Source organism: Cryptomeria japonica, chromosome 6 (assembly GCF_030272615.1).
Source record: "Cryptomeria japonica chromosome 6, Sugi_1.0, whole genome shotgun sequence".
NCBI classification, from domain to species: Eukaryota; Viridiplantae; Streptophyta; class Pinopsida; order Cupressales; family Cupressaceae; genus Cryptomeria; species Cryptomeria japonica.
The window spans coordinates 49,542,680-49,567,728 of record NC_081410.1 but is presented as its reverse complement, the minus strand read 5'-3'; the positions used below and the strand labels follow the sequence as shown (position 1 = coordinate 49,567,728).

General features: G+C 36.9%; 1 protein-coding gene across 3 annotated transcripts in view; it reads right to left on the bottom strand.

Annotated features, from left to right (window-relative positions):
* LOC131079414 (26S proteasome regulatory subunit 4 homolog A) overlaps positions 1 to 24,001 on the bottom strand; it is a 33,864-nt gene extending 9,863 nt beyond the window's left edge. For 2 of the 3 annotated variants that reach the window (XR_009113975.2, XR_009113976.2), the window contains exons 1-2: positions 23,393 to 23,980; positions 3,443 to 3,688 (exon numbers count right to left, since the gene is read on the bottom strand). Coding sequence is in view for 1 of the 3 variants with exons in the window: in XM_058017352.2 (XP_057873335.1) it covers positions 3,443 to 3,688; positions 23,393 to 23,869 (723 nt within the window). In the remaining 2 variants the exon portion in view is untranslated. Of the gene's footprint in view, positions 1 to 3,442; positions 3,689 to 23,392 lie in introns of all 3 variants that reach the window. The other variant, XM_058017352.2, reaches the window with a different exon arrangement.
* Between the last annotated feature and the right edge of the window lie 1,048 nt (positions 24,002 to 25,049).

Below are 25,049 nucleotides of genomic sequence, written 5' to 3'. Positions count from 1 at the left end.
ATCCTACTAACCCAACTTCTTGCTTCTTATTATTTATGACGCCCTTAGGATCATAATTCCTTTCAATGTCAAACTCCACACCAAACTAGCAAATTATATCAATCAGCCCCTCATAACCCTCAGGACCTAAGATAGTAAAACCTGTAACCTTGGAATGAGGGGGAAGAATAGGAAGAATACTCCTCTTCTTGAGCTGCTTGAAGTGATCATAATTAGCTCCACTCATCTAACACAGAGCCTCTAAATAAGCAATTCTAGCTGGCACCCTGCATAGCAGTTTGTGGGGCATATATGGGGAATCAATTACTTAAGTAATAATGTATCCCTCATGCAAGTATCAATATCCCCAATTATGTAAGTCATTGAGGTCTAATTGATAATCCAAGGGTTTAAGGAACTCAGAAATTGGTGGGGAGTCTAGGCCTATCAAAACCTAGCTTGTTCAAGATTGGACTCACAAAATAGTCCTCAAAGATGCAAAAATGAGCCCAAGAATTATACTTGTTTAAATGAGGTGGCCAGTGTTGTAGAGGCCTGTAGACTCCTATCCCCGATTCATTTGCATACAGTTGGACATTCAACCTAGGATCCTAGCACCCACCAAAAAATGTAGAGATAAATGTGGCACAAAATAAAGTACAACTTGAAAGACTTTTCTCCTCCTTGCTTCTTGAGAATTTCTAGCCCTTCCCTCAAATGCTTCATCAAGTAGCTAGCATAATTATACAAATTATTATAGAGTGGGCTCTTGATATGAGAGGAAAAAATCAATGCTCCTTTATGATATTGTAAGGGCTGAATCTATTCCATTACCTGACACATACCCTCTTAAGTATCTCTAAAATTAGGCGCAAATGACATTATGTCAAAGGGTTCAATTTCTCAATATAAGATAGGCTCCAGCTCTTGTCCATGATATTTAAACCTAAAATTGGGCAACTATTTCATCCTACAACTATATCTGTGCTTGTTATACTCTATCTATAGGCCTTTTAAATCCAGGGGAGTATGAGCTTCAAATTTTGGTAGAAAAATCCTGTGGAAAAGACCCTCTTCAATAGTGAAAAATTTAACACCACTAAATCATATACAATGAAAACCTGAGGGTGGGTTGTACATTTTTCTTGTCCATTCAACCAAGTCTGAGTCAATAAAACAATTAGGGCCAATGACCTTCCCTAAATAAAACCTGCATCCATTGAAGGCAAGGATGTGGTCGTTCACCTTATTGTGAAAAGCTTGGAACAAAGACCCTCCATTAGTGTGAGTAATTGGGTCTACTATCTTCTAATAAATCAATAACGACTACACAACTAGTGGCTAGTTTAAATGGCTTCAAAGCCAAGGGAGTACTTCAGTTAGGTCCAAGGCTGGTTTCCTTTTGGTAGACATGATTACTTTTTCAAGAAAATTGCTCAACTAGGGCACTTACTTTCAAAATACAATTTACAACCAATATTTCACCAAATAGTGTAGACAATGCAAACAATGCAATGTCTGAATTTAAATTATCTTGAAGGTGAATTACATTTTTCTTCATGAAAGTGACGAGCATGGTGGGAATTTGAACTCACCAATTGTTTTTACACACCAGTATAATCACCACAATCAGTCAGCAATGCCCAACAAGGAACACACTTTTGTGGGTCAAAAGATCACAGCAACTTTTCCCTTCAACTGTAGAGATGCAGAATCAAAACCAGCTTAAGGTGCAATTGAATAATCTCACATAGAAAATCAACAACTATCATTGTTTAATGCAGCAGATCACACCCATCAGCGCCATTTCATTTGAAAAATATATGTTGACAAATGCATGAATATTTATCAATCTTGGCAAGCAGATTAACAGGTTCAAAACTTGTTTATCATCACTGTTGATTTTCCCTTCTCTCCAAATCAACGGCATCACAAAATTGTGGAGGTTCAGTCTTTAACCATTATGTTATTACTGTGTGGATCTCTTATTGGTTACCGAAGACACATCATATGCCAGCTAGCATACTCCATTCACCATCAATATCGATCCAGGCCCACTAGTCATTTCTCATAGCTATCATTTTTACCTGTAAACCTTTAATAGTGTTTGTCACTCAAATGGACAGCCACACATCACCAAAAAATTGGTTTGCACATCAGCACACTCAAGAAAGAAGTGGGCCCCTTCATAAGAGCATGGTGAAGTAATTCATATGCAACAATAAGAAGCCACCACATGGCGAGCATATACAGCTAATGATCTGTCAAACTAGTGATTTATATTACCAATAGGTTGAAGGACAAACATCATGCTTTGATTCGTCACCCATAATATACTCAGCCAAGTAGGGTCCACCAAAGATCCTTCTTCATAGTGGAAAAGTTAAGATTGAGGGGCCGCAGGGGTGCTGACGACAGCATGTTAACATTTAGTACGCATCAAAGTACCAAGTGCATGGACCAGTCACCATAATGTACACCAAACCTGTGAAACTAGACAAACCAATGGCTACAGATGCCAAGAGTTAAGTAGTAGGGGCCAAAATCATTTATGTACAAGCTTAGCAAACGATTCAAAAGAGCTACAACTAAGGGGCTCAATGCACTTGCACAGTAACAAAGCACAAAGGCCAGAAGCTTAGTGCACAAAAGCACGGAAAGCAAACTTGAGGCAATTTGAATGCATTTTTCAAGACCACGAGGTCTGAAATAATTTTGCAAAATTCCAACAGGATGATAAGATTTTAGTGTAGTAGGCTACTTTTGATTTTCCTCATTTGATCGAGCCCCTTCTTTTCTCAAAATTGACACTCCTTGTTTCAGACCTCCTTGATGTTTTTCAGTTTTTTATGTTATGGGCAAGGAACCCAATAGATCCCCCCAATTATAAAATAAAATATAAAGTAGTTCATGCTTCATGATTGAACGCCATACAGTTTGAGGGCCAGCTGCATTTTTATTTTTTTTTAAATTGAAGTGCTATATATTCTTTTATAATTATAGTTTCAAATTTTAATAAGGTAAAACATCTGCTTAATAAGGTAAAACATCTGCTTTAGTTCCCAAGTTTAAGCCATCGTTTTCCCATTTTAAACCCAAGCAATTGAATTCCATGTATGCTTTTATGATGATGTGTCAATCCCGTGTAAATGGAATGCTACTATGGGTGCTGCAGACATAACATCTAAACCAGCTGAAGCCACATACAAAGTGTATAACTGAATTACAACACGGGAACTGGCAAGAACAACTGGTTCATGGAAAAGGTCTATGCCTAAATTTTCTTTTTAGCTAGCTAAGTTCTGTTGAAAGGAATGAATTATATTATTGAAATAATTGAGTCTGTTCACTTATAAATTTTATTTAGATTTTGAAAAGACTATTGATAGAAAATTGTCAAAGCAATTTCTTAGCAAGCATCAAATATTTTTTAAACAAAACAAGTGCCTATGAAAAGATGCACCTTTGCCAGCAGTGTTTTGCCTGTTCCTGGCTCACCATAAAGTATGACTCCTTTTGGAGGCTTGATCCCAATATCTTCATATAATTCAGGATGAGTAAGAGGAAGTTCAACAGCTTCTTTTATCTCCTGAATCTGAGCATCTAAACCTCCAATGTCAGCATATGACTCCAATGGTGCCTTCTCCACCTTCATTACAGATACCATTGGATCGACATCATCCTGCAAAAGGCCGACGACAGAAAGGACCTGCAAAAGTAATAATATCTCATATAAATATCTAATAAGAAATATAAAAAATTAATATTAAAAATAAATATAATTAACATCAACAATAGCAAATGTAATTTACAGAATACATGTTCAAACTTTGAAGGTATTTTTCTTGATGCTTCTCCCTTAAGGAAGATAAATACAATGCAGATGAAATTTTGAAAACAAAACTCTAAATAGTGATTCATAGTTCATGGAGAGACCATTACTTAAAAGACACGCAAACCACTAGAAAATGTGTCTCTCATTCAACCAACCATTTTACAACTGCCCCATGGGCATATAACCATTTACACCAAAGTTGCATGGACACCAATATGGATACAATATCAGATTCAGAAACGGCTATTTTTCAAAAACACCTAATATAGATATAGCTTGATATGGCTGGGTACAGCATTCATAAAAAAATAGATAATGTATACATTTACCAGAAGACGGCACAAAATATTTTAAACAAAAAAAAAATTAAGCTATAATCCAGTGTGTTTAGAGATATAATTTCATTATCAAAAAAATACCAAAATAAAAGAGGAAATGCCATTATGTTAGTGAATTTCAAACTGGAAACCAAAAATAAAAAATTTATAAGTTCAAAACTTAAATAAAGATTTATGGATAATGAAAAAATAAAAATTATAATAATAGTATGAAGCTGGATTCACAGGTACTCAGGGCCATACCAAGCACCAATAGAGATTGGGTGCTTCCTGGGCACTCCAGGTATGCCCATCTAATATATATCCATGGGTACCAACAAGTGTCTAGGCCACATCCTGGGTGTCCACAGAACATACTAAGGCAATCAAAAAAAAGTAGGCAAAACAAAAAACACATTTAAAAACAGATTTCTGGCATGTTCAGCTCTGAAATTTTTCTTTTATAAATGTTTGCAGGTTTCTGATCTAAATCCAGTGCGTAATCCACATAGGACATGTGCTGGGCAAACAATTGTCAATGCAACATATTATTGCAGTGAAAGATTCAAGCAAATGACTTGCCTAAGTTGCCATTATTGCAAATTATGCTACCCATGTCTCTTTTTTCAACCACTCTCCTCTTTGTCCCAATTTACTAAGTCTTGAAAGCTCTATGCAAGCATGTGATTGGATCAAAGCAACCTTCTTATGGAGTAGTAACAGCAGCCTGAGAGATCAGTGGAGATGAATAACTCATGCACAAAGGTATATATCATTACAATGCCTATAATTTATTTCTATGTCATTTATTTTTATTTATATGATATATTTATCAGTGCTTCCCATCCCTTTGTTTTGTCAAAATTTAGGAAACATCCCCAAGATGTCAAAAAAATTACATGATACGTTAGAGGACAGCTAGCCATCCCCAAGACAATTAGGGGACATCCAAATGTTCCCCATCTATCTCAAGGATCGCTAGCCATCCCCTAACATACCCAAGGCATTTTAGTTACTTTAAAAAAAGCAACTTGCAATCTCTCAATGCTTGTTTTGTTTATGAAATGCCCATCTAAGATTTACAAAAAAATATGAAATGATGTGCACCATGAAGGTCTGTCTGGTTTTGAAGGTGTTAATTTGGGCTTGCTGGCAAGGGCTCTGCCCCTCGACCCCACCTTGTATCGTAACAAGAAATGCTTCAGGGGCACTACCCTTGGACCCCACAAGAAGCACTACCCACAAACCCCTACATGGGGCATCACTACCGAACCCCCCATCAAACTATAAATCTAACTGAGTAATAAACCAATAATGAATATTAAATAATGATCACAAAATCTACAAAATACATATCCCCCATTGCAAATCTCTGCATCTTCAAAATCAAAGCTACAATCAAGGATTACCTTGTTTCTTACATTGGACAAATTAATTAGTATACAAGGACTACCATAGAGAAAGTTGGCATGCTACAGTCATTATACTGTTGAATACAAGTTAAGTCGTAGTTGGCAAGGAATACCACTTTCAGCATGCTACAGTCATTATGCTGTTGAATACAAGTTAAGTCATAGTTGGCAAGGAATGCAATTTTCATAATGCAAAAATGTATCAACCATTCCCTACACGGGCAACTCATAAAACAATCCCATCTACTGGTATCCCAACTAAGGTCAAACTAGAACACAACCAGTTATCTTTTCACTTAATCATTTCTCTTTGTTAATCAGTTTGACAACAAAACATGCACACTCGAAAGTTTCAGGAAAACTTTAATAATAAATCTCTCACTTGAATATAAACACCAGCTAGGCATGTCTTTACTAACTCATGCTCATATGTACATATAAAGAACATTATAATTTCTATTTGATTACCCATGCTCACAAAGGTTCTATAATGTCTATGATGAATGCTTTATCATTGTTATCATATGAATATTTGAAAATTCCTTGTATTTTAAAATTTTCCTTATTCTTTTAATAGTCGTCCCTTGCCATGCCCTATATATATATATGCTTTATCAATGTTATTGTATGAATATTTGGAATTTCCTTGTATTTTAAAAGTTTCCTTATTCTTTTGATAGTTGTCCCTTGCCATGCCATATATATATAATATATATTCCTTATTCTTTTAATAGTCATCCCTTGCCATGCCCTGTATATATGGCAATTTCAAACCAAACTAGGGGAAAAATTCAATGTACTAGTGAATCCAATCCTCAAACCTGAACCCAAATTGGCAACATCGTAATAACCATTTAAGAAACAAACTTCAACTTGCAACAAATTTTTAATAATAGCATGATGAAAATCTAGTTTAAAAAAAAGCTTCTTTTTTTTCTAAAAACACAATGGAAATCTAACAAATATGTAATGCAATGAAATACCAAATAAAACAATGTGCCCTAGGGATGTGTCATTGGGGTCTTAGACACCCCTTGGAACAAGGACATCCAAAGGGTGGTGGGATAGGGACAAAACATCCGCCCCAATAGTTCCTAGCCCTTGAGCTCCAATAGGAGGCTTTCTCCGGTGGGCCATCGTAGGGCAGCATCTCCCTTCTGCAAGGACATCAAGGCATCCAAGATATCCAAAAACCTTAAAAATGTCCTACCCAAACATTAGCCCAAAGTTTCTTCAATAAGCAGTCAAAGATTTTGATTCCCTTATATAGATATTTTCATAATGGAACAACAAAAACTTCATATATTTTTTTCACTTGAATAATTATCTTGATTTAATACTTTTGCTTGTTAATTCGTTAAAAAGAAACTTCAACAAGGTTTGAGCAAGCCCCTCCTGTTCATGGGGCTTCTCAAGATAAATCGAAGGCAGTAAGGTATGAAAGGATAAAATATCCCCCCCATCCTACTAGTGGCTTCAAATTAAATTTGGACAGGGCATCTAGAGGGAACCTGAGTCTTTCTGGAGCTGGCTATATTGTGAATTTGTGAGGAATGATGCAGGTATCGTAATAGTTGCAGCTTCTAAGAAACTTAAGGACAGCACCAATAATGAATCAGATGTTCAGGCCTTCCTACTTGGCCTCCAAATTTGCTTCAAATATTGGATCGATGAAGTTTTTATTGATAGCAAACACATGATAATCATTAATAACATGAGGACAAGGAATACCCCAAACAAATTGCAGAATCCTTGAATTCCTTATTATTCAATATTGCACTGTTATAGAGAGGCAAATAAGGAAGCCGATTTCCTCACCAATTATGCATTCGATCATGATGACAATCATTAATACAATCAGGATAAGGAATACCCCAAACATTTTGCAGAAGGCTTGGAGACTTTTGGATTCCGAGGACTGTTATTCAATATTACACTGTTATAGAAAGGCAAATAAGAAAGCCAATTTCCTCATCGAATGCACATTAGATCATGATGACAACATCATTATTGATCACTCCAACATCATGGGAGGGACTAAGTAATAAATAAAAGATCACACTGAGGAACGTGATTGATGCCCTTGACACTTCATGCATTTATTCTCTGACAGTTTGTGAAACTGAAAAATGTTGTAAATGGCAGAAGTTAGGTGGCAATCCTCAAATGTTTATTCCCTGGAGTTGACATTGTTCATGTTGCAACCAAAGTTTCATTTATTTTCTAAGAAGAGGCAGTCTTCAACATTGGTAGGAAGCAGCCCAGTATGATATAAAGATGATGATGGGTACCCATTTTTGGGGGCCTGCTATGTGGCACGTGGTTGAAAGTGTGTGTGTGTGTGTGTGTGTGTGTGCGTGTGAGTGACAGTGTGTATGAATAATTTAATATAATGTTATAATAGACAAATATTAATAATATAAGATTCTAATATTATAAATTTAATAGATATTAATAATAAAATATATAAATATAATAACATTATTATTATAATATACTAATATAAATATTATATTATAATATTATATAGAACTATTACAGTAATAAGAGATTTGATTTCAACAGTCCATTGTCATTACTGCAATAATTTTTCTGGATTAGACTGTAAAATTTTGTACGCATCAATGTTTAGGATCACACTCCATGATCCATCATTAGGATGACAGTGAGAGAACTGCAGGAGTAAAATGAGAGAATTGCAGACCAACATAGGTTAAAAAAACAGGAGAGGAAGGGGGAGGAATAGGTAAGAGGGTAGGACAAGGTTCAAGGGTGGTGAAAGAACCAAGACCAAAAGTGAGGAAAAATTAAGTAAAGAAACCAAATCAAAGGATTATGAAAACATACAAATATTATAATAAACCAAATATTATGATGATTGTAATATATATAGAATATTATAGAAGTTATTATAAATAAATAAAATAGTGGTTTGATTCCAGTAGGGGAATTTCATTTACAAATCCACCTAGGGCTCCCTTTCCCTTTTTGATTGATTGCTTCAATTCCATTACTTCTGTGGATCCAGTTCCAACTGTCATTGATTCAGAACAATTCAAGATTCAGTGAAACGGAGGAAGAGCAAGTTCTGAGACAAGATAGAGATTATGATGTTCATTTGCTTGGTTTTGCAAATGAATAGGACATATGGGAGCTGCCAACTTATAATCAATCCAATCCAGCACTTAACAATACTCCTCCTCTGTCAACAATAAACCTCAATGGATCCCTGCCACACCAAACCCAATCCTGAATCAGGTTCGATCCGGACACAGCTCCGACACCTTGGCCCACAGATCCAATAACATAACAGAAAGTATTTATTGGTAGGTGTGGATGATGCCTTGCAACTCTCCACAGCTCGCTCAAGTCAACAACTACCTATTGTGGGATGTGAAATGATAGGTATTGTCTCCATTGCATCGTCCAAGGAGATGGATGTGCAGTTCCTGGTGCTAGTTGAAGTGACTGAAAGGATGCAAAAGGAAAAAGATGGCAAAACTTACTCCATTGGTCTCAAGTTCAACATTGCAGATTTGACGCAAATAGTGCAAAACAAGAAATCTCCTTTCTGAAACTTATTGCAAGAATTGATGTTAACAAAGAAGATGATATGGGTGCAGCAGTGGAGATGAAGCTGGGGCAATTGAAGGTATGAAAGTTAAAGTGCCTAATTTTTTTAATAAGTTTAAAATAGTAACCTCCCTGTTAATGGCAGGAGTCTTCTTTTGTTGGTAAATGAGGTCAATATATATAGCTTACTTGACAATAGTTGAAGATTCATTGCTTCACATCATAAAGAGTGGAAGCATTTTTTGTGATTTTCATAGCACCTCTGTTTAAAAGCGGATGCTAAGATTGGTGTCTATATATTTTCTGTTTAACATACAAGGGAAAGGAGCCCCAGTTTAAAATAAACATATCAGAAAAAAGAAATTGAGCAAGCTCTCTTATTTTATACGAGTTTCTTCAATAAACAACCGTAGATTTCAATTCCCCTGAACTTATAGCTTAAATAGCAAAAATAAATCTATTTACTTCCATTTGACTTAAAAATCTTCTCATCCTTTTTTTACCAGATTTCAAATAAATTTTCGCAGAAACTGAAAATCTAAAACATCCAAAGAAATTACAATGAAATGATTCACTCGAGAATTTCAAGAGCTTGGTGACAACTATCCCTTGGTGGTGAAAAGGATTTGTCCTCAAGTGGAATTCTTTAAAATTTCGAAGACATTATTTCAGCTTCGCAAGTATAATGTTTTATATACATTTTTTTATTTTCCATTTTAGGGCCCTTTGGAGATTTTCTTCAGATAATCTGAAGATTCACTGGTAAAATATCTTATTAGTTCATATTAACTAGTAAAGATTACAATTTATAGAAATACAAAACACTGTAGAAATTAATGATATTACCTACCTCTATCTACCTAATACAGTAGATACATTAATGAAATCTAACAACCTAAGTTGACCATTAACAACATAAGAAATTATTATTCTAACACCCTCCCTTAATGGTCAATCTATCAAAAACACCAAGTTGCCCCCTGAATTTTACAAATTTATCCGGACTCAAAGACTTGGTGAGAATATCCGCAGTCTGATCCGTTATCGGAACATACTACAACTAAACTGATCCGTCTTCTACCAGCTTGCGGATGTAGTGACAATGAAGTTCGACATGCTCGGTAAGTTCATGGAAGATTGGATTTTTGGCCGGTTTGAGCACCCCTTGATTATCAGTATGCAAGGGAGAAGGACCTGTCTGTGGCATCTACATGTCAGAGAGCATCCTTCGGAGCCAAACTGCCTCGTAGCCAAACTGCCTCGCATGCGGCCTTGACTGTTCCCCGGTATTCAGCTTTGATCGAGGAAAGAGCCATGGCTTGTTGCTTCTTGGTGCTCCAAGTGACGGCACCAATACCCAAACTGAATACGTACCCAAAAGTGGATTTTCTATCATCCACTGATCCTGCCCAATCAGTGTCAGTATAACCAATCAGCTTTGGATCGTTGCACCTGGTATACAGAATGCCATAGTCTGAAGTGCCTTTCACATATCGTAACACTCGCTTTGCTGCAATCCAATGATCAGCTTTTGGAGCTGTCATGGAGCGAGAGATGTAGCTGACAACGAAACTGATGTCAGGTTTAGTGGTCTAGTGGCAGTGAGATAGATGAGGCTGCCTACTAGCTGTCTAAATTTTGTTTCATCTACTGCAGGTGAATCAAACTTGGCTGATAACTATAGCCCTTTCTCCATAGGTGTGGAAGTAGGTTTACAATCCTACATTCGAAACTTATCCAACAAACTGCGGGCTTACTTGAACTGTGAAATAAAGATACTGTCATCAATCTGCCACACTTCAACACCTAAGCCATAATGGAGAAGCCCAAATTTGTCATGTCAAAAGCTTGGCACAAGTCCTATTTGATTGTGGCAATCAAATGTGTTGAATTTCCAGTAATGATCAAGTTATCCACGTAGACAACAAGAAAAAGGATCTCATCACCGAAAAGTTTGACGTACAGATTAGTGTCAGAGGGACTGCGTTGAAAACCATGTTCAACTAAATACTAATCAATCTTGAAATACCAAGCACAGGGGGCTTGCTTCAGGCCATAGAGGGCTTTTACCAATTTGCAAACCTGATATTCCTTACCAAGAACCTTGAAGCCAGGAGGTTGAGTCATATAAACTTCTTCCTGCAAGTCACCATTGAGGAATGCACTCTTAACATTCATCTGATAAAGTTTCCATCAAAACTGAGCTGCAATGGCGAGAAGAAGATGAATTGTACTCATCTTGGCAGTAGAAGCAAAAGTCTCCTCGTAGTCAATGCCCTCCCACTGTGTAAAACCCCGAGCAACCAATCTAGCCTTGTACTTATCCAAAGTACCATCTGCATTATACTTGACTTTGTAAACCCATTTATAGCTAATAGGTTTCTTCCCAGGAGGCAAATCAGAAAGAACCCAAGTGTTATTCTTCAGAAGACTGTGGTATTCGATCTCCATAGCCTTTTCCCACTCAGGAATGCCTTTAGCCTCGGAATATGTATGGGGCTCATGGATGTTGTGAATGTTGGCCATAAGTGCAAAGTTGATTGTATTTTGTTGCTTTCTCTTTCTACGAGCGGATCTTCCCTCAATAAGCTCATCATCATGAAGATCTTCGATAGTCTTGGCCCACCACTTAGCCCTAAGGGTAGAAGTACCAACATCTGGCATTGGAGGAACAACATCCCCTGGAGTTTCTGGAACAAAGTCATCTGGATGCGAATCCTATGGAAAATCAGGTGGTGCTGGATCGGTAGATTCCTCATCTTCAGAGTCAGAATGCTCTGAAGCCCTCCCATCATGGGAACCAAGAGGAAGATGAACGCCAACATCAAGAGTCTTCACAAATTGAGTCGCAAGACTAGGAGTAGTAGAAGGCATAAATGGACTAGTAGTCTCATCAACCACAACATCACGATCGAAAATGAGACGATTTGTCTCTACATCAATCAACCTGTAGGCCTTGTGGTTGTCGATGTAACCAATAAACATAAGTGTTTGGCTCTTTGAATCCAGCTTACACTCTTAGCATCAGGAATCCATACATGAGCCGTAAAACCAAAGACTTTCAAATGGCCCACTTTTTAGGCTTGCATCCTAACCAGGCTTCTTCAGGAGTCATCTTCTTAATGGCATGTGTAGGTGACCGATTTAGCAGATAGACTGCAATGTAAACTGCTTCAGCCCAGTATTTCTTAGGAACATTTCTATGTTCTATCATAGAACGAGCCATTTCAGTAATGGTGCGATTTGTACGTTCAACTACACCATTCTGCTGAGGGGTGTATGGTGTGGTGAGTTGGCGTTTAATGCCATGTGTAGCACAAAATGTAGAGAAGTCATTGGAACAAAACTCCCTCCCATTATCTGACCTTAGAGTGACAATCTGAGAACCGGATTCTTTCTCAACTAAGGCCTTAAACTGCTGAAATGTACTAAACACATCTGATTTATTTTTCAGAAAATACACCCACATTTTACGATTGAAATCATCAACAAATAATAAGAAGTACCTGCAACCAATAACAGATGGAGTGTTCATTGGCCCACATAAATCAACGTGAACCAACTGAAGGACCTTGGAGGCTCACCAAGAATCACCATCCGAGAATGGTGTCCGATGTTGTTTCCCAGCTTGACAAGCTGCACAAACTCCATGATTTTGAGGTTGGATCTCACGTAGACTAGCAACCAAACCCTCCCGATATAACTGAGAGAGATAGTGCACGTTTAAGTGCCCATAACGCTGATGCCAAAGTGTTCTGATGGATGTACTCCTAGCAACCAAAGCATGCTCTTGAGAATCACCGGAATCAGCAAGTCTATACAAACCATGATCTTCAAGTCCCATAGCGATTGTAGTACGAGTCTCCCTATCAACAATGTTGCAGATGGACGAACTGAAGACAACATCTAATTGAGGAGAATGCCTCATGATCTGACTGACAGAGAGGAGATTATGTCCCATGCCTGGAACATAGTAGACATCAAGAAAAATTAAATTTCTACCTCCTGCGTGTATCTGGACAGTGCCCTTACCAGCAACTGTGTACTCTTCTCCTCCTCCGAAGATTACTAAATCTGAAAATGGTTCAAATTTCGTGAACCAATCCCGATGATGAGTAAAATGTCATTAAGCTCCTGAATCAATATACCAGGCAGAAGAGTGTACTGGATTTGTTGTTCTCTTGGCCATAAAAGCATAGAAAGCAGATTCTTTCTGCTCAAAGTGTTCGGCGGCATTTGCTTTCTGTTGAGACCCTCCCTGCTTCTTTTGTTCAAAAGCCAATCGAATTCGACACTCGGCCTTCATGTGACCAAACTTGTGACAATAATTGCACTAAACGTTCTTCTTCTTCTTCTTGCTGTCCTGAGAAGAACCAAAGCCTTTCGGCTAAGAAGATTGAGCCTTCCCTTTGTTCTTAGCAGAAGATTTGGCAGAGAACGCTTGCTCGGTGGAGGTAGAGCTAGTACTACTTCCAAACCACTGTCACCACTGATCTTGCTATAAAAGCTTGTTACAAAGATCGGAAAACTTCAAATCGATGTCAGTGGAAGTGATATTGAGTGATTCGATGAAATGCTCATACGAGCGTGTGAGACTCTTCAGAGTAATGACCACCATATCTTCTTCCTCAATTTTTCGACCAATAGCTTCCAGCTGGTCGCGAATATCCTTGATCTTTGTCAGATGCTCCTGAAGAGATGTTTTCTCATCCATCATGATCGTGAAGAGCATATTCTTAAGAAAGAACGCTCTGCTCTTGTCAGAGGTTTCATGAAGACTCTTCAAATGATCTCATATTTCCTTTGCAGTTTTGTCGGACGGTACCTGAGGTAGCCGCTCATCGGTAATAGAGAGTTTGATGAGCATGACGGCTTCTCGATTGCGCTCATCCCATTTGTCTTGATCTTTTTCGACAATGTCTAGACATTAAGACGTGCCTAGAACAACTGCATCAAGACATCGGTACTCAAAAATCGTCAACATATGCTGCTTCCAGATGTTGTAGTTGTGGCCATTGAACTTCTGGCTGCTTTCGAGCATAATGTTCGTCAGCGATGCCATCACGTACCCCAAGGTCGAGAACTGGTGAAGGCACGAATGCACAAAAACCAAAGGATGAAAACAAAGGGTTTTTTAAAACAAATTCTGCTAGTCGGATTCAAAGGCAAAAACTAAAACCCTGACACAGTTTTCAAGGCAGAAATTTTTCGGAAGACCCAGAAAAATTTGATGACAACCCAGTTCATATCTCAAAAAACCCACAAAGATTCTGCAAATTAAAAAAATCTGACTTGAAACAAAAGAGAATCTCAAAACCCTAGCACAGTTTTCGAGGTAAAAATTTTTACTGGCCCAAAAAAATCCGACGAAGACCCGAAATCCTTGCGAAAAACCCAAAAAGAATCTACAATCAGAATATTTTTTCTGAAAATGAAGAGTCAAATCCGCGGACTCAAAAAACAAGGCATAGAAAACGATGCACCCAAAAAAAAATCCGACGACAATCCAATTGAGCTCTCGAAAAACCCACAACAATTCTGCAACCGGAAAAAAAAATCGCCTTGAAACAAAGGGTCAAAACCTTAGGCGAAGTTGCAGAAACCCTAAGCGAAAAAAAAATCTGCAGACCCAAAAAAATCTGACGATGACCCAATTCAAGTATCGAAAAACCCACCAAGCATTTGCGATCGAAAAAAAAATCGCCTTGAAACAGAGGGTCAAAACCCTAGGCGTTGCAGAAACCCTAAGTAGTTAAAAAACATGCAGATTTTCTGAGAAAAACAGGTTTTGTGCCCTAGCTCTGATACATGTGAAAATCAGATTCACAGGTAAAATATCTTAGTTCATATTAACTGGTAAAGATTACAATTTATAGAAATACAAAACACTATAGAAATTAATGATATTACCTACCTCTATCTACCTAATACTGTAAATACATTAATGAAATCTAACAACCTAAGTTGACCATTAACAATATACGAAATTATTACTCTAACAATCCCAAACTGAAAAGGAGCAACCTAAAGAAATTCAAGCTTTCCAACTCATCCTACAATTTCTGATTCAAACTGTAAACCAAGTTACATGATAGTTGTAGAGCAAGGTGCCCAAAACTGCCGCCTGGATTGAACCTTCACTGCAATTTCTTGAATAAATGTATTTAATAACATGAAAAAGTTTTGAATTTTGCTCTGAATTCAGAATATTCTTTCATTATTTTATCCTCTAATATCATTACTTTGTTTTTTAGTATTTTACTAGCACTTGCACCTAATCAGAGGTGCAATGGGTACGCCGATAGTAATATATGTTTGAATATGCTAGTTGTATAAAATAAAATGTGAGGTTGTTTACATTGTAGATGGTTTGTTAACAAAATGAATAAGAATTAACTAATGCAACTATATGTCTTCAAAACAGTTGACAACAATTTGTACAGTTAAAAGAATCCAACAAAATTATTATATTAATATTTTTAATAATCATGCGATTTCATGTGACAACAAATGCCTCCCTTAAGAAAACTATTTGAGTATTAAATAAATCTGTAAAGATAAAAAGGTCCAAGGGGCAAAAAATCTGGATCCCTTTTGCTGAGTACGCTTTTGGGTTGTGCTTGTAATAGCAAAATTTGAACAAATATCATTACAGAGATATGCAAGAATATAACCAGTATCCAATAGTTCTTGTATATAGCTTTTTTACCTTATAGAGATAGTTGTTGTAGTCTTGCTTCTTCTTTCTTCCTGATGATTGTATATAGACTGTTTTGCATTTTAAAGTCTCTCTTGAAGGAGAATGCAAGTTCAATATGAAAACCATCCAATGATTTAACTCTGGATATGGCTGTGAATGTCAAGCCTTGTCTTTCAGTTGTTCCAATATCAATCGTTGCCTTCTGGAGTATTAAACCCTGGGATTTGTGGACTATATAATAGCCCATGCCATCGTAAGCAGGACTTGCCATCTATTACAAATTTTGGATCAGTGGGATTCCATGGTGGCCTAGTGTAGTTATCAATTCTTGTTATAACATATGCTGGAATATCTGGTGGCTTGGACCCATATCCATACACAATGTCAACTACTTCACCAAGAGCTCCATTTACAAGGCCTGCATTGGTTCATATGAACTTGCTGCTAGCATAATTTGCTAGCCTTTGCATAGTAGGACTTGTTTTTCGAGTTGTTCATCTTCAGATTCAATAGTTGGTTTACTTTGAATGTTTGTCACGTTACTAATTGCAATTGGACGGTTCAATTTTTTTAACATCCTTTTGTTATGGGATCTTACCAAGTCATTTGTAGCAAATAGGTGTATTGATTTGTTAAATTGTACATTTTGACTTGGTGTAAGTTCCTTGCTTGTGCGTAACATCAACTATTGCCAATCATCTTGTGTTCGCTGTGCATTCCGTATGTTGATAAGAATCTGTCTAAATCGTGCTTGTGCTGGATCCCCACCTTGTTGGCAAAATATTGTGTCTAAGGTTACAGTCGTTGTAAACAGGTTTCGTTTTTCCTTAGATAGACGTATATAAACAGCAGGAGAGCAGTGGGAGAAGTTAATCTCACACGGAAGTTTATCTCACCAAACAATAGGGTTTAGGTTTTACCATCCATTTTACAGTTTCACGCCACATTAAAGTTTATCTAACCACGTAAATGGGTGTGTGGCAATACTACAATGAATTGTTTGCATAAAATTGAAGTTGTGCCAGGACATCATTGTCTAATTATTATTATTATTATTTCATTCACTGCAACATATAATAGTACTAAATATTAATTGTTACTAACTACTTCTCCATCGTAATGTAAACGATTTGATTCTGTACTCCTTATTCTGTATTCTTTATTCTTTATTGCTTATGGAATTTCCGTTGTCGTTCAACACAAAAGTAAAATAGTTAAATAGAATCAATCTAATTCTTGAAGTTAAATAGAAACAACCAAATTATGAAAAAAGTAAAAATGTTCATTCCCTCCCCATAAAAATTTAAATTGAATAGTAAAATAGAATTCATACTAATTTATTAATATTCATTAATCTAAATTTAAAAGTTAATAGAATTCATTAAAATTAATGTTCACAATAATTCATAAAATAAATAATTAATCAGCTTAATTAATTTATAATTATTTTAAAGTTAAATATTAAATATATCATATTAATTATTTTGAACTCTTCAAATTTAAAATTTAAAAATAATTAATAATTTTACATTTTTTTTCTTTATATGCTATTTTTCATTAAGAAAGTGCAGCTATTGATACAGTTACATCAAACAAATATAAATTTATATTAGATTGAAAGTTTCTAAATGGTATTCCCAAACTAAATTAGAATGAGCCTCAAATTTTTATTACCATCCGGAATTTGAACGCGCGTTTATTCATACAGCGAGCTAAATTTCTTAATTTATTTTTATATTTTAAACAATGCACAGATAGTCATTTATGGTGAATTTTTTAAGTTCCTCGGAGGGAGGAAACACACCCGGCAGTCATCACAAAAGAGCACATTCTTTCAAGATTGCAAGCTCTCTTTGATTACATTCACGTGATGATTGCCTGAGAAATTCCCACGGCTATTCAGTGTTCCAATGCCTCCAGGAATATGACACGTCCGCACATTCCAGACACATTTGCCCAGTTTCATCCGGAACAATACCATCTCATTTTCCAGCCTGCTGAAAGTTTAAGGAAACTTATTGAGTATGAAACTTTTCCAACATGCATGAGACATTACCGGTGGGCTAGGCCCACGTAAAAATAGCCTATTGGCTAATTTATTGCTTGTGAGTAAAATGGCACAACTTTAAAGGAAAATATAATTAATAAAGAAAAAGATGGAAGGGACAGTGGTGTAATGGCAGTAGCGAACATTTGAAAGAGTAAGACCTGTGTTTTTAAAAAGCAAAAAGAAAAATGTGAAATGAAAAATATTAAATGACTAAAGAGAAGATTTGAACAAAGGACCTTATTGTGTACAACTTGAGCAGTACATTATTGGGATGAACCCAACTAGCAAAGTAGTGAGGCAAAGTAGTGAGGCTTTCACCAAAACCCCGAGTTCAAATTCCCAAGCAATATAATAAAGTGCTATACTTGACTAAAATGCTGTAGCCAGCTTGCTTGTTGCAGTTTATGACCATAGTTACCAGGAGACACAGATATACCTTATGAGTATGGGGACAGGGATGCCAATCAAATTAGGGTACACAAGTACATGAAAAGGGAGACAGCTATATTATATGTAATTGTAATAGCCAGAAACTGTGTGTACAGGGATGGCTACATGGTCCATGTTCCAATAATAGAGTTACGTAGCAAATATGATTTTATCCCACCAAACAATGCCTGGTGACCAGAGAGATGCCCTTGGCCACAGCAGCTTAACAGAAGGGAAATTTCCTGAATCTCAAAATATCTCTCGAAATACAAGTCGTCACTTCTAAATTTTCACAACTGAGAGCAAAATTTAACCATTCCAGAAAATTCTAACTTTTCTTCCTCAATCATAAGTTTTTGCTTCTGATTGTGTTTTATTCTTCTCTATAAATCAGTTTAAAAAATGGTGAATTTAGGGTCAATTCTGTGCTTTTCTACAAAAAATTTATTGTACTTGTATTCTATTGTTATCACTAAAATCATGAATCCTCAAAATTAATGCAGCAAAAGATACTATGTCATGCCCCCTACAGCGAACCTCATTATCTGAATTCTAATCAGCACCAGGAGCAATCAAATCACTGCTACGAAACCCGGGGACGCGTCCCCTACCTGAAAACCCCCGTCCCAGTCCCGGGGACGTTTCAGGGACTTGGGGACGGCCAGGGGACGTCCCCCCCCCCGTCCCCAAATTGCCAGAATTTTGAGGGGACGTCCCCGAAACGGGGGGACGGCTTCCCTAGCTGTGGGGGACGTCTAGCCGTCCCCCACAGCTAGGGAAGCCCGGGGACGCGTCCCCTACCTGAAAACCCCTGTCCCAGTCCCGGGGACGTTTCGGGGACTTGGGGACGGCCAGGGGACGTCCCCCCCCCCGTCCCCAAATTGCCAGAATTTTGAGGGGACGTCCCCGAAATGGGGGGACGGCTTCCCTAGCTGTGGGGGACGTCCGTACGTCCCGGGGACGGCTGGGGACGGCTGGGGACGGATTGGGGACGTCCCAGCCATCCCGGGGACGGCTAGACGTCCCCCATATCTAGGGCTAGGAAAAAATATTAAAATAAAAAAAGTCGTATTTTCATTTTTTTTTAATGATGTTTTTTGCGTAATTGAGGGAGTGAAATATCTCATGAAGGGTTTTTTGCCAATAGAAAAATAACACCCAACGCCTAAATAAAATAATAAAAGTATTTTTGGCCTCGCGGAGCGCTGCCCCTCGACCCCGCCCTGTATCGCGACAGGGAGTGCGCAAGGGGCGCTGCCCCTTGACCCCCGTCGAAAAATATTGGGGGAAACTGCGCTGATGGAAGTAGTGAAAATTTAACCTCCGAGTCTGATTAGGCTCCATTATGTATGTTATTTCTTTAATATCTATTATGATATGCATATTGACAATGTGAATGAATTGAAATTCTGAATTATGAGTGCATATTGAGTATTGAGTCTATTGATAATGTTGTATGTTCGATGTTTGCATTCTAAAATGTTTTCATAGTATCATACACATGCTATATCCATGTTTTCATATGAATATAATGTATAGATGCATGCTTTATCCATGTTTTCATATGAACATTTAGAATTTTCCTATATATTTTAAATTTTCCCTATATTTTATATAGCCATCCCCTTTGCCGTCCCCTCCCGTCCCCAAATTTGGCAAAAAAATTTGCCGTCCCGGAAACTCGTCCCCCCATTCCCCCGTCCCGGAAACTTGGGGTAACGTAAATGTCATTAACATTGCAGCGTATGTATTCAAGGACAGCAGCATAGAAGGCCGACATTGGATAGAAGGGTTTGATCGATTATATATGCAAGGAATATGTGATCAATAATCATTGGTTAGTCTTAGTTAAGAACAAATTAGCATTTGGAAGAGATGCGTTGCCCAAGGGACTTTGCCAATGGGAAAAAACACCTTTTTTCCTCATACTATGGAGAGGTATTAAAGACCAAAATTGAGCAAGACAGAAGGGGCATCGAAGCATCTATATTATAAAAGACAGAAAGCATTCATGTGCCTTCAGACAGACATTCACATCAACCACTCCGCAATCTGAGTATTCTTATTATTCGTTTGGAGGTATGATTTATACTAGGAATCAAAGTGCCTTTATATGAGAATCATACTTATATGATCTTAGATTGGACAACTCTGATAGGTCTGCATATATGTTACTAATCAATATTAAATCTGCATATATATTTCTAATCAATATTAAATCTGCATATATATTTCGAATCAATAATAAGTTTGCATACATTTCTAATCAGTATTAAATCTGTATATCTAAGTTGCTGAATCATGGGATTTTTCGGGCAATTCTGGGTACGAAACGTACCAGAATCGGATTCTGAAACAAATTTCCTGTGGGTGTGTGGGTGTGTTGAGGGTTCATATTTTTAGTTTCTGAAATGCTTAGTGAATCTAGTTTGATCTGTTTGATATTCTTAAGACCTAAACTGCTAATTAGTGAACTCGAAATTTATCTATCATGAGATTCTAGTTTGATCTTTTTGATATTGAAAACTGAATTTAAATTAGTATGTTATGTTTCAAAATTTGAAATTTGCAATGGTTTTGTTTAGCATGTGCATTGATATATGACATTCTAAACTTAATTCTATTTTTTGGCTAAATATATATATATATGTATATGTATATGTATGTGTGTGTATATATATATAGACACACATGTATTTTTTATTTTTGTATGAATGTACTGAAAACGTACCCAACTCCCAAATATTCTTTTGCTGTACCAGTGTTTCGATCCCACATACCTGTTCCCATACCCGATTCGGCAACTTAGCTGTATATATATTTGTAATTCAGTATTAAATCTGTTATACATTTCTAAATCTGCATAAGATTGAATGAACAGAATCTGTAGAACTCCAACCAATTAGACATTCTATTGTGGAGGGGATGATACGGTACACATAAGGAGGGCAAGCAGCCAAAAGGTCCATTCTACGTTAAGCAGGGTCTGACTGATGCATATGCTTCCATGCCCCTGAACTCTAAAGAGTTAAGCAGGAGGCAACGAAACGGTGGTATTTCCATACCCCTGAACCTGTTGGATAGGCTCAAAGACGCCTTGTATGATCTCCCACAGTACTTCACAATAGCAATGGGTTGACTGGAACGATCTCCAAAGACATTTATTGAATACCATAAGCATGATAGTTCTATGTGTACATAGTTGAATATATGTTTATTTGTGTTACGAATCTAGTTGCAGGTTCAAGATCAAGGAACTCATACAACAATCTCAGTACCGAACAATGAACATCATACTAAAACCCTACTTAGGGCAAACTAGGGCAATTTAAGTAAGGTTCCCGTAGGGACATTACATGCTTAGACAAATATTAGAAAAGACTTACTAATAGTTTTTATCCTTGTCAAAAAAAAATCACAAAACCTCAAATATATAATTTACAAAGTTTGCTGAATTTAGGGCTTGAAAAGTGGCTATTTGTTATTATTATTTTTCAAGTGATTTTTTGCAGTATGTAACTGCATAAGAGCCATTTAAAATCAACTACAAACCTGTAGTATTGTCCAGCAATTAAAAATTGATTCCAAAATATTCTTATATAATAATTTTTTATTGTTGTCGGAAAAATCACAGAACCTCAAGAAAAGATTCTTAAAATAAAATGCTGAATGAATTCAGAGTAGAGTTTAGTGCTCTCAGAAAAAACACAAAATGTCATGTCCCCCTTTTCAAAATAGAGCCAAAACATGCCAAACAAATTTAGAGTTTGAAAAAGTGACTAACAATTGTATTTTATTGATTGCAGCACAATCAGAAAACCTCATTGATAAAATTCAAAACAGAAATCCTAATTAGATTTAGGGTTTGAAAGGGTACTGATAATTGTATTTTTTCATTCTAGGGACAATCACCAAAGCTCAAAAAGATAACCTCACAGAGCAAACACATTATTGAATAAACTAGGTAGGGCTTGAAAAACTTGACCAATAACTATACTTTGTATTCTCTCCAAATTGATGAAACTTCCAAAAAAATTCACAAAAAAGAATTGCTGAATGAATTCAAGGGAATGAAAAAACAAATAAAACTCTTTTTAATATTTTATTGCAGAGGATTAAAAATAAAGCAGTTCTTTAGTTCAGGGACAAGCAAGACACCCTGTTAGTGTATTGGACAAAGAACTTGCTGACTAGATCAAGAGTTTAACGAAAGTGAATTGAACAATAACTGTAATTTATTATTCATGGAAAGCATGTTTTGAACTGAACTTAGGGTTTGAAAAAGTGAAGAAGATTATATTCTATTGTTCTCGGCACAATTTCAAAAACCCACAAAAAAATTGATAAAAGGAGTGTCCTTAGTTTCGGATTTGAAAAAAGTAAAGATTGCTGTCCTGCATATTAGACTGAGTGGCAAGGATGAAACATTATGCAATGATGACCCAGATTCAAAACTACCTATTAACCACTGGGCAAGCTCCTGGTATGTGCAAGCTTTATGGTGCTAATCCAAAGACGGTAAAGTGCACATATGTAGTGCTCGTAAATAATTTAAGCACAGAGACTGGGCCTCTATTTGTGCCCCACTGGCCAAGGGTTCTTTCTACTCTCATTTACCCATATTAAGAAAACTGCAAATATTGCTAAACTTGAGACTTGGATGAAGTGCTCTCGGCACAATCACAGAACCCAAAAAATAATTCACAATACAAAAATTGCTTAAGTTAGTGATGCCCTAATCAGATAATTCACCAGAAAGTGACAATATAGATTTTTTCAACCATATTATTCACTAAAAAGGAAATGTCGAATTCAGGGTTTCTTAAAGCAAATAATTTGCCTAAAAAAATGAGTTCAGGATTTCCTCAAGCGAGTAATTTAGCAAGAATATAAGGTTTTCTTCAAGCAAATAACTCACAACGCAGGATTTAGCGTTTCTTCAAGCAAATGTTTCACAAAACAAATGCCGAATTCAGGGTTTCTTCAAGCAAATAATTCACAAAGACAATGACGGGAATTAGGGTTTCCATCAAGCAGACAATTGACGAGTAGAAAAAAAGATCAGCTGAATTCAGAGTTTGAAGAGAAAACACCGACCTTATTGTGCATGAGAATAGCGCATCCAGGCTCGAGCTGATCCTTATCAACAAACGACAATATATTAACATAATACTCTGGTCCCACCGAGGACGACACGATGGCGTGATTCTCGTCGATAATCTCCTCCAGATTCCCGACGCTCATAGGGGAGCCTCTCAGATCGTCCACCTTCGACCTGTCCTCCTCGTTCTTATCCTCCTGTGGCTTCAGCGTCTCCTGGTTTGCCACGAATTCTTCTTCGATGAGAAGGTAGTCTTTAATTCTCTCGAGCTTGAGCAAACGGAGCTTGCATTTCGTGTGAGGTGTTACGACGGGGAGACGGGCAGCGGCATCGGCGCCCTTTTGTTTTCTCTGCTTTCTTCCGACGCGGGTGGGCGGAGCCGCTGGTTCGAATTTCTTGTCCTTCTTGTCGTCCTGCTTGCGGTCGCCTGGGGAGCCTTGGCCGTTCAAGCGGCCTGGTGGAGCTTGCCCCATTGTTGCTGCAGCAGGGATTCGATCACGGTTTGGATTTTATTTCATAAATAGAAAGTTTAGGTTTCGATCTGGAAGAGTATCTTTTATTATCGGCAGGAATACTAATGCATTCATTTCCAAGGAAGCCAATCATACGAGAGTATTTTTAAAAATTTGTTCATATTTCTATAGTTCTAATTTTTGCTTTTTTTTACAAGTCAAATAATACTAGTTATCTGCTTTCTTATTGATGAATTCTGCAAACAGTCGTTCCAAAAAATCTATTTTCTTCAATTATTTAATCAATAATTTTATGAACCATCCAAAGTGTCAAACCAAAATCTTATCTCATTCAATGAGATCCAAGAAAATCTAAATAAAAAATTATTTGTTAAAATATATCTTCCTTACAAATGTCATAAAATTCAATGCATATTTATTATACTTTTTGACAATTGTATATGTATTCAATACATAGAACTATTAGTATTGTACTTTTTACTGTGTATACAGTTGACACATTAAATTTTAGTCTCAAAACATCTTCAGTTGGTTAATGCATGCACATGAATTTATGTGGAGTTGTTCGACTATTAATTATCTTTTGTTGGCTCGAGAATGTTCGTCTCCTTTCTTTTGCCTTTATCAGTTTCTGTCACCTGTCAGCTATGTGTATTCGAGCAGTACTGCAAATAGTTATTTCTATCTGGTCACCTCAGGAACGATTGAGTAGCAAGTGTTGGAGAACTGGAACAGTGTTTTATCAGTGTTTTCTTTGTGCTTGTAGATTTAGGTACAACAAGTTTCTTCTTAATGTGTTTCCGCGGAGTTCTGTTTGGTTTTGAAAATTGGGTTTTGTTGTGCTTTTTCGGCAGAAAATAAAGATTTTAATTCTGTATAACTTGCTAAGTTGACAGAAATTTGTCGTTAATTTACAGGCTATGGAGTTGGGAGAAGCAGTTAGGCTTCAAGGTCGCGCAAACATAGGACATCCGTAATATAAATCTGTGCTCTGTTGATAAATAGGTATGTGCGCAAGACTTTGTTAGCCAAGCATTTTGTGGTTTTCATATTTGAAGAAAAGTAAATATGCTTCTTTTTCTAGTAAAATAGTATTGAAAGTGATCTTATATATCCGGAAACAGTGAGTCTTGCTTGTTTATGGATATTTAATTGTTGTCTTCAAAAGTAAAGAATCAGA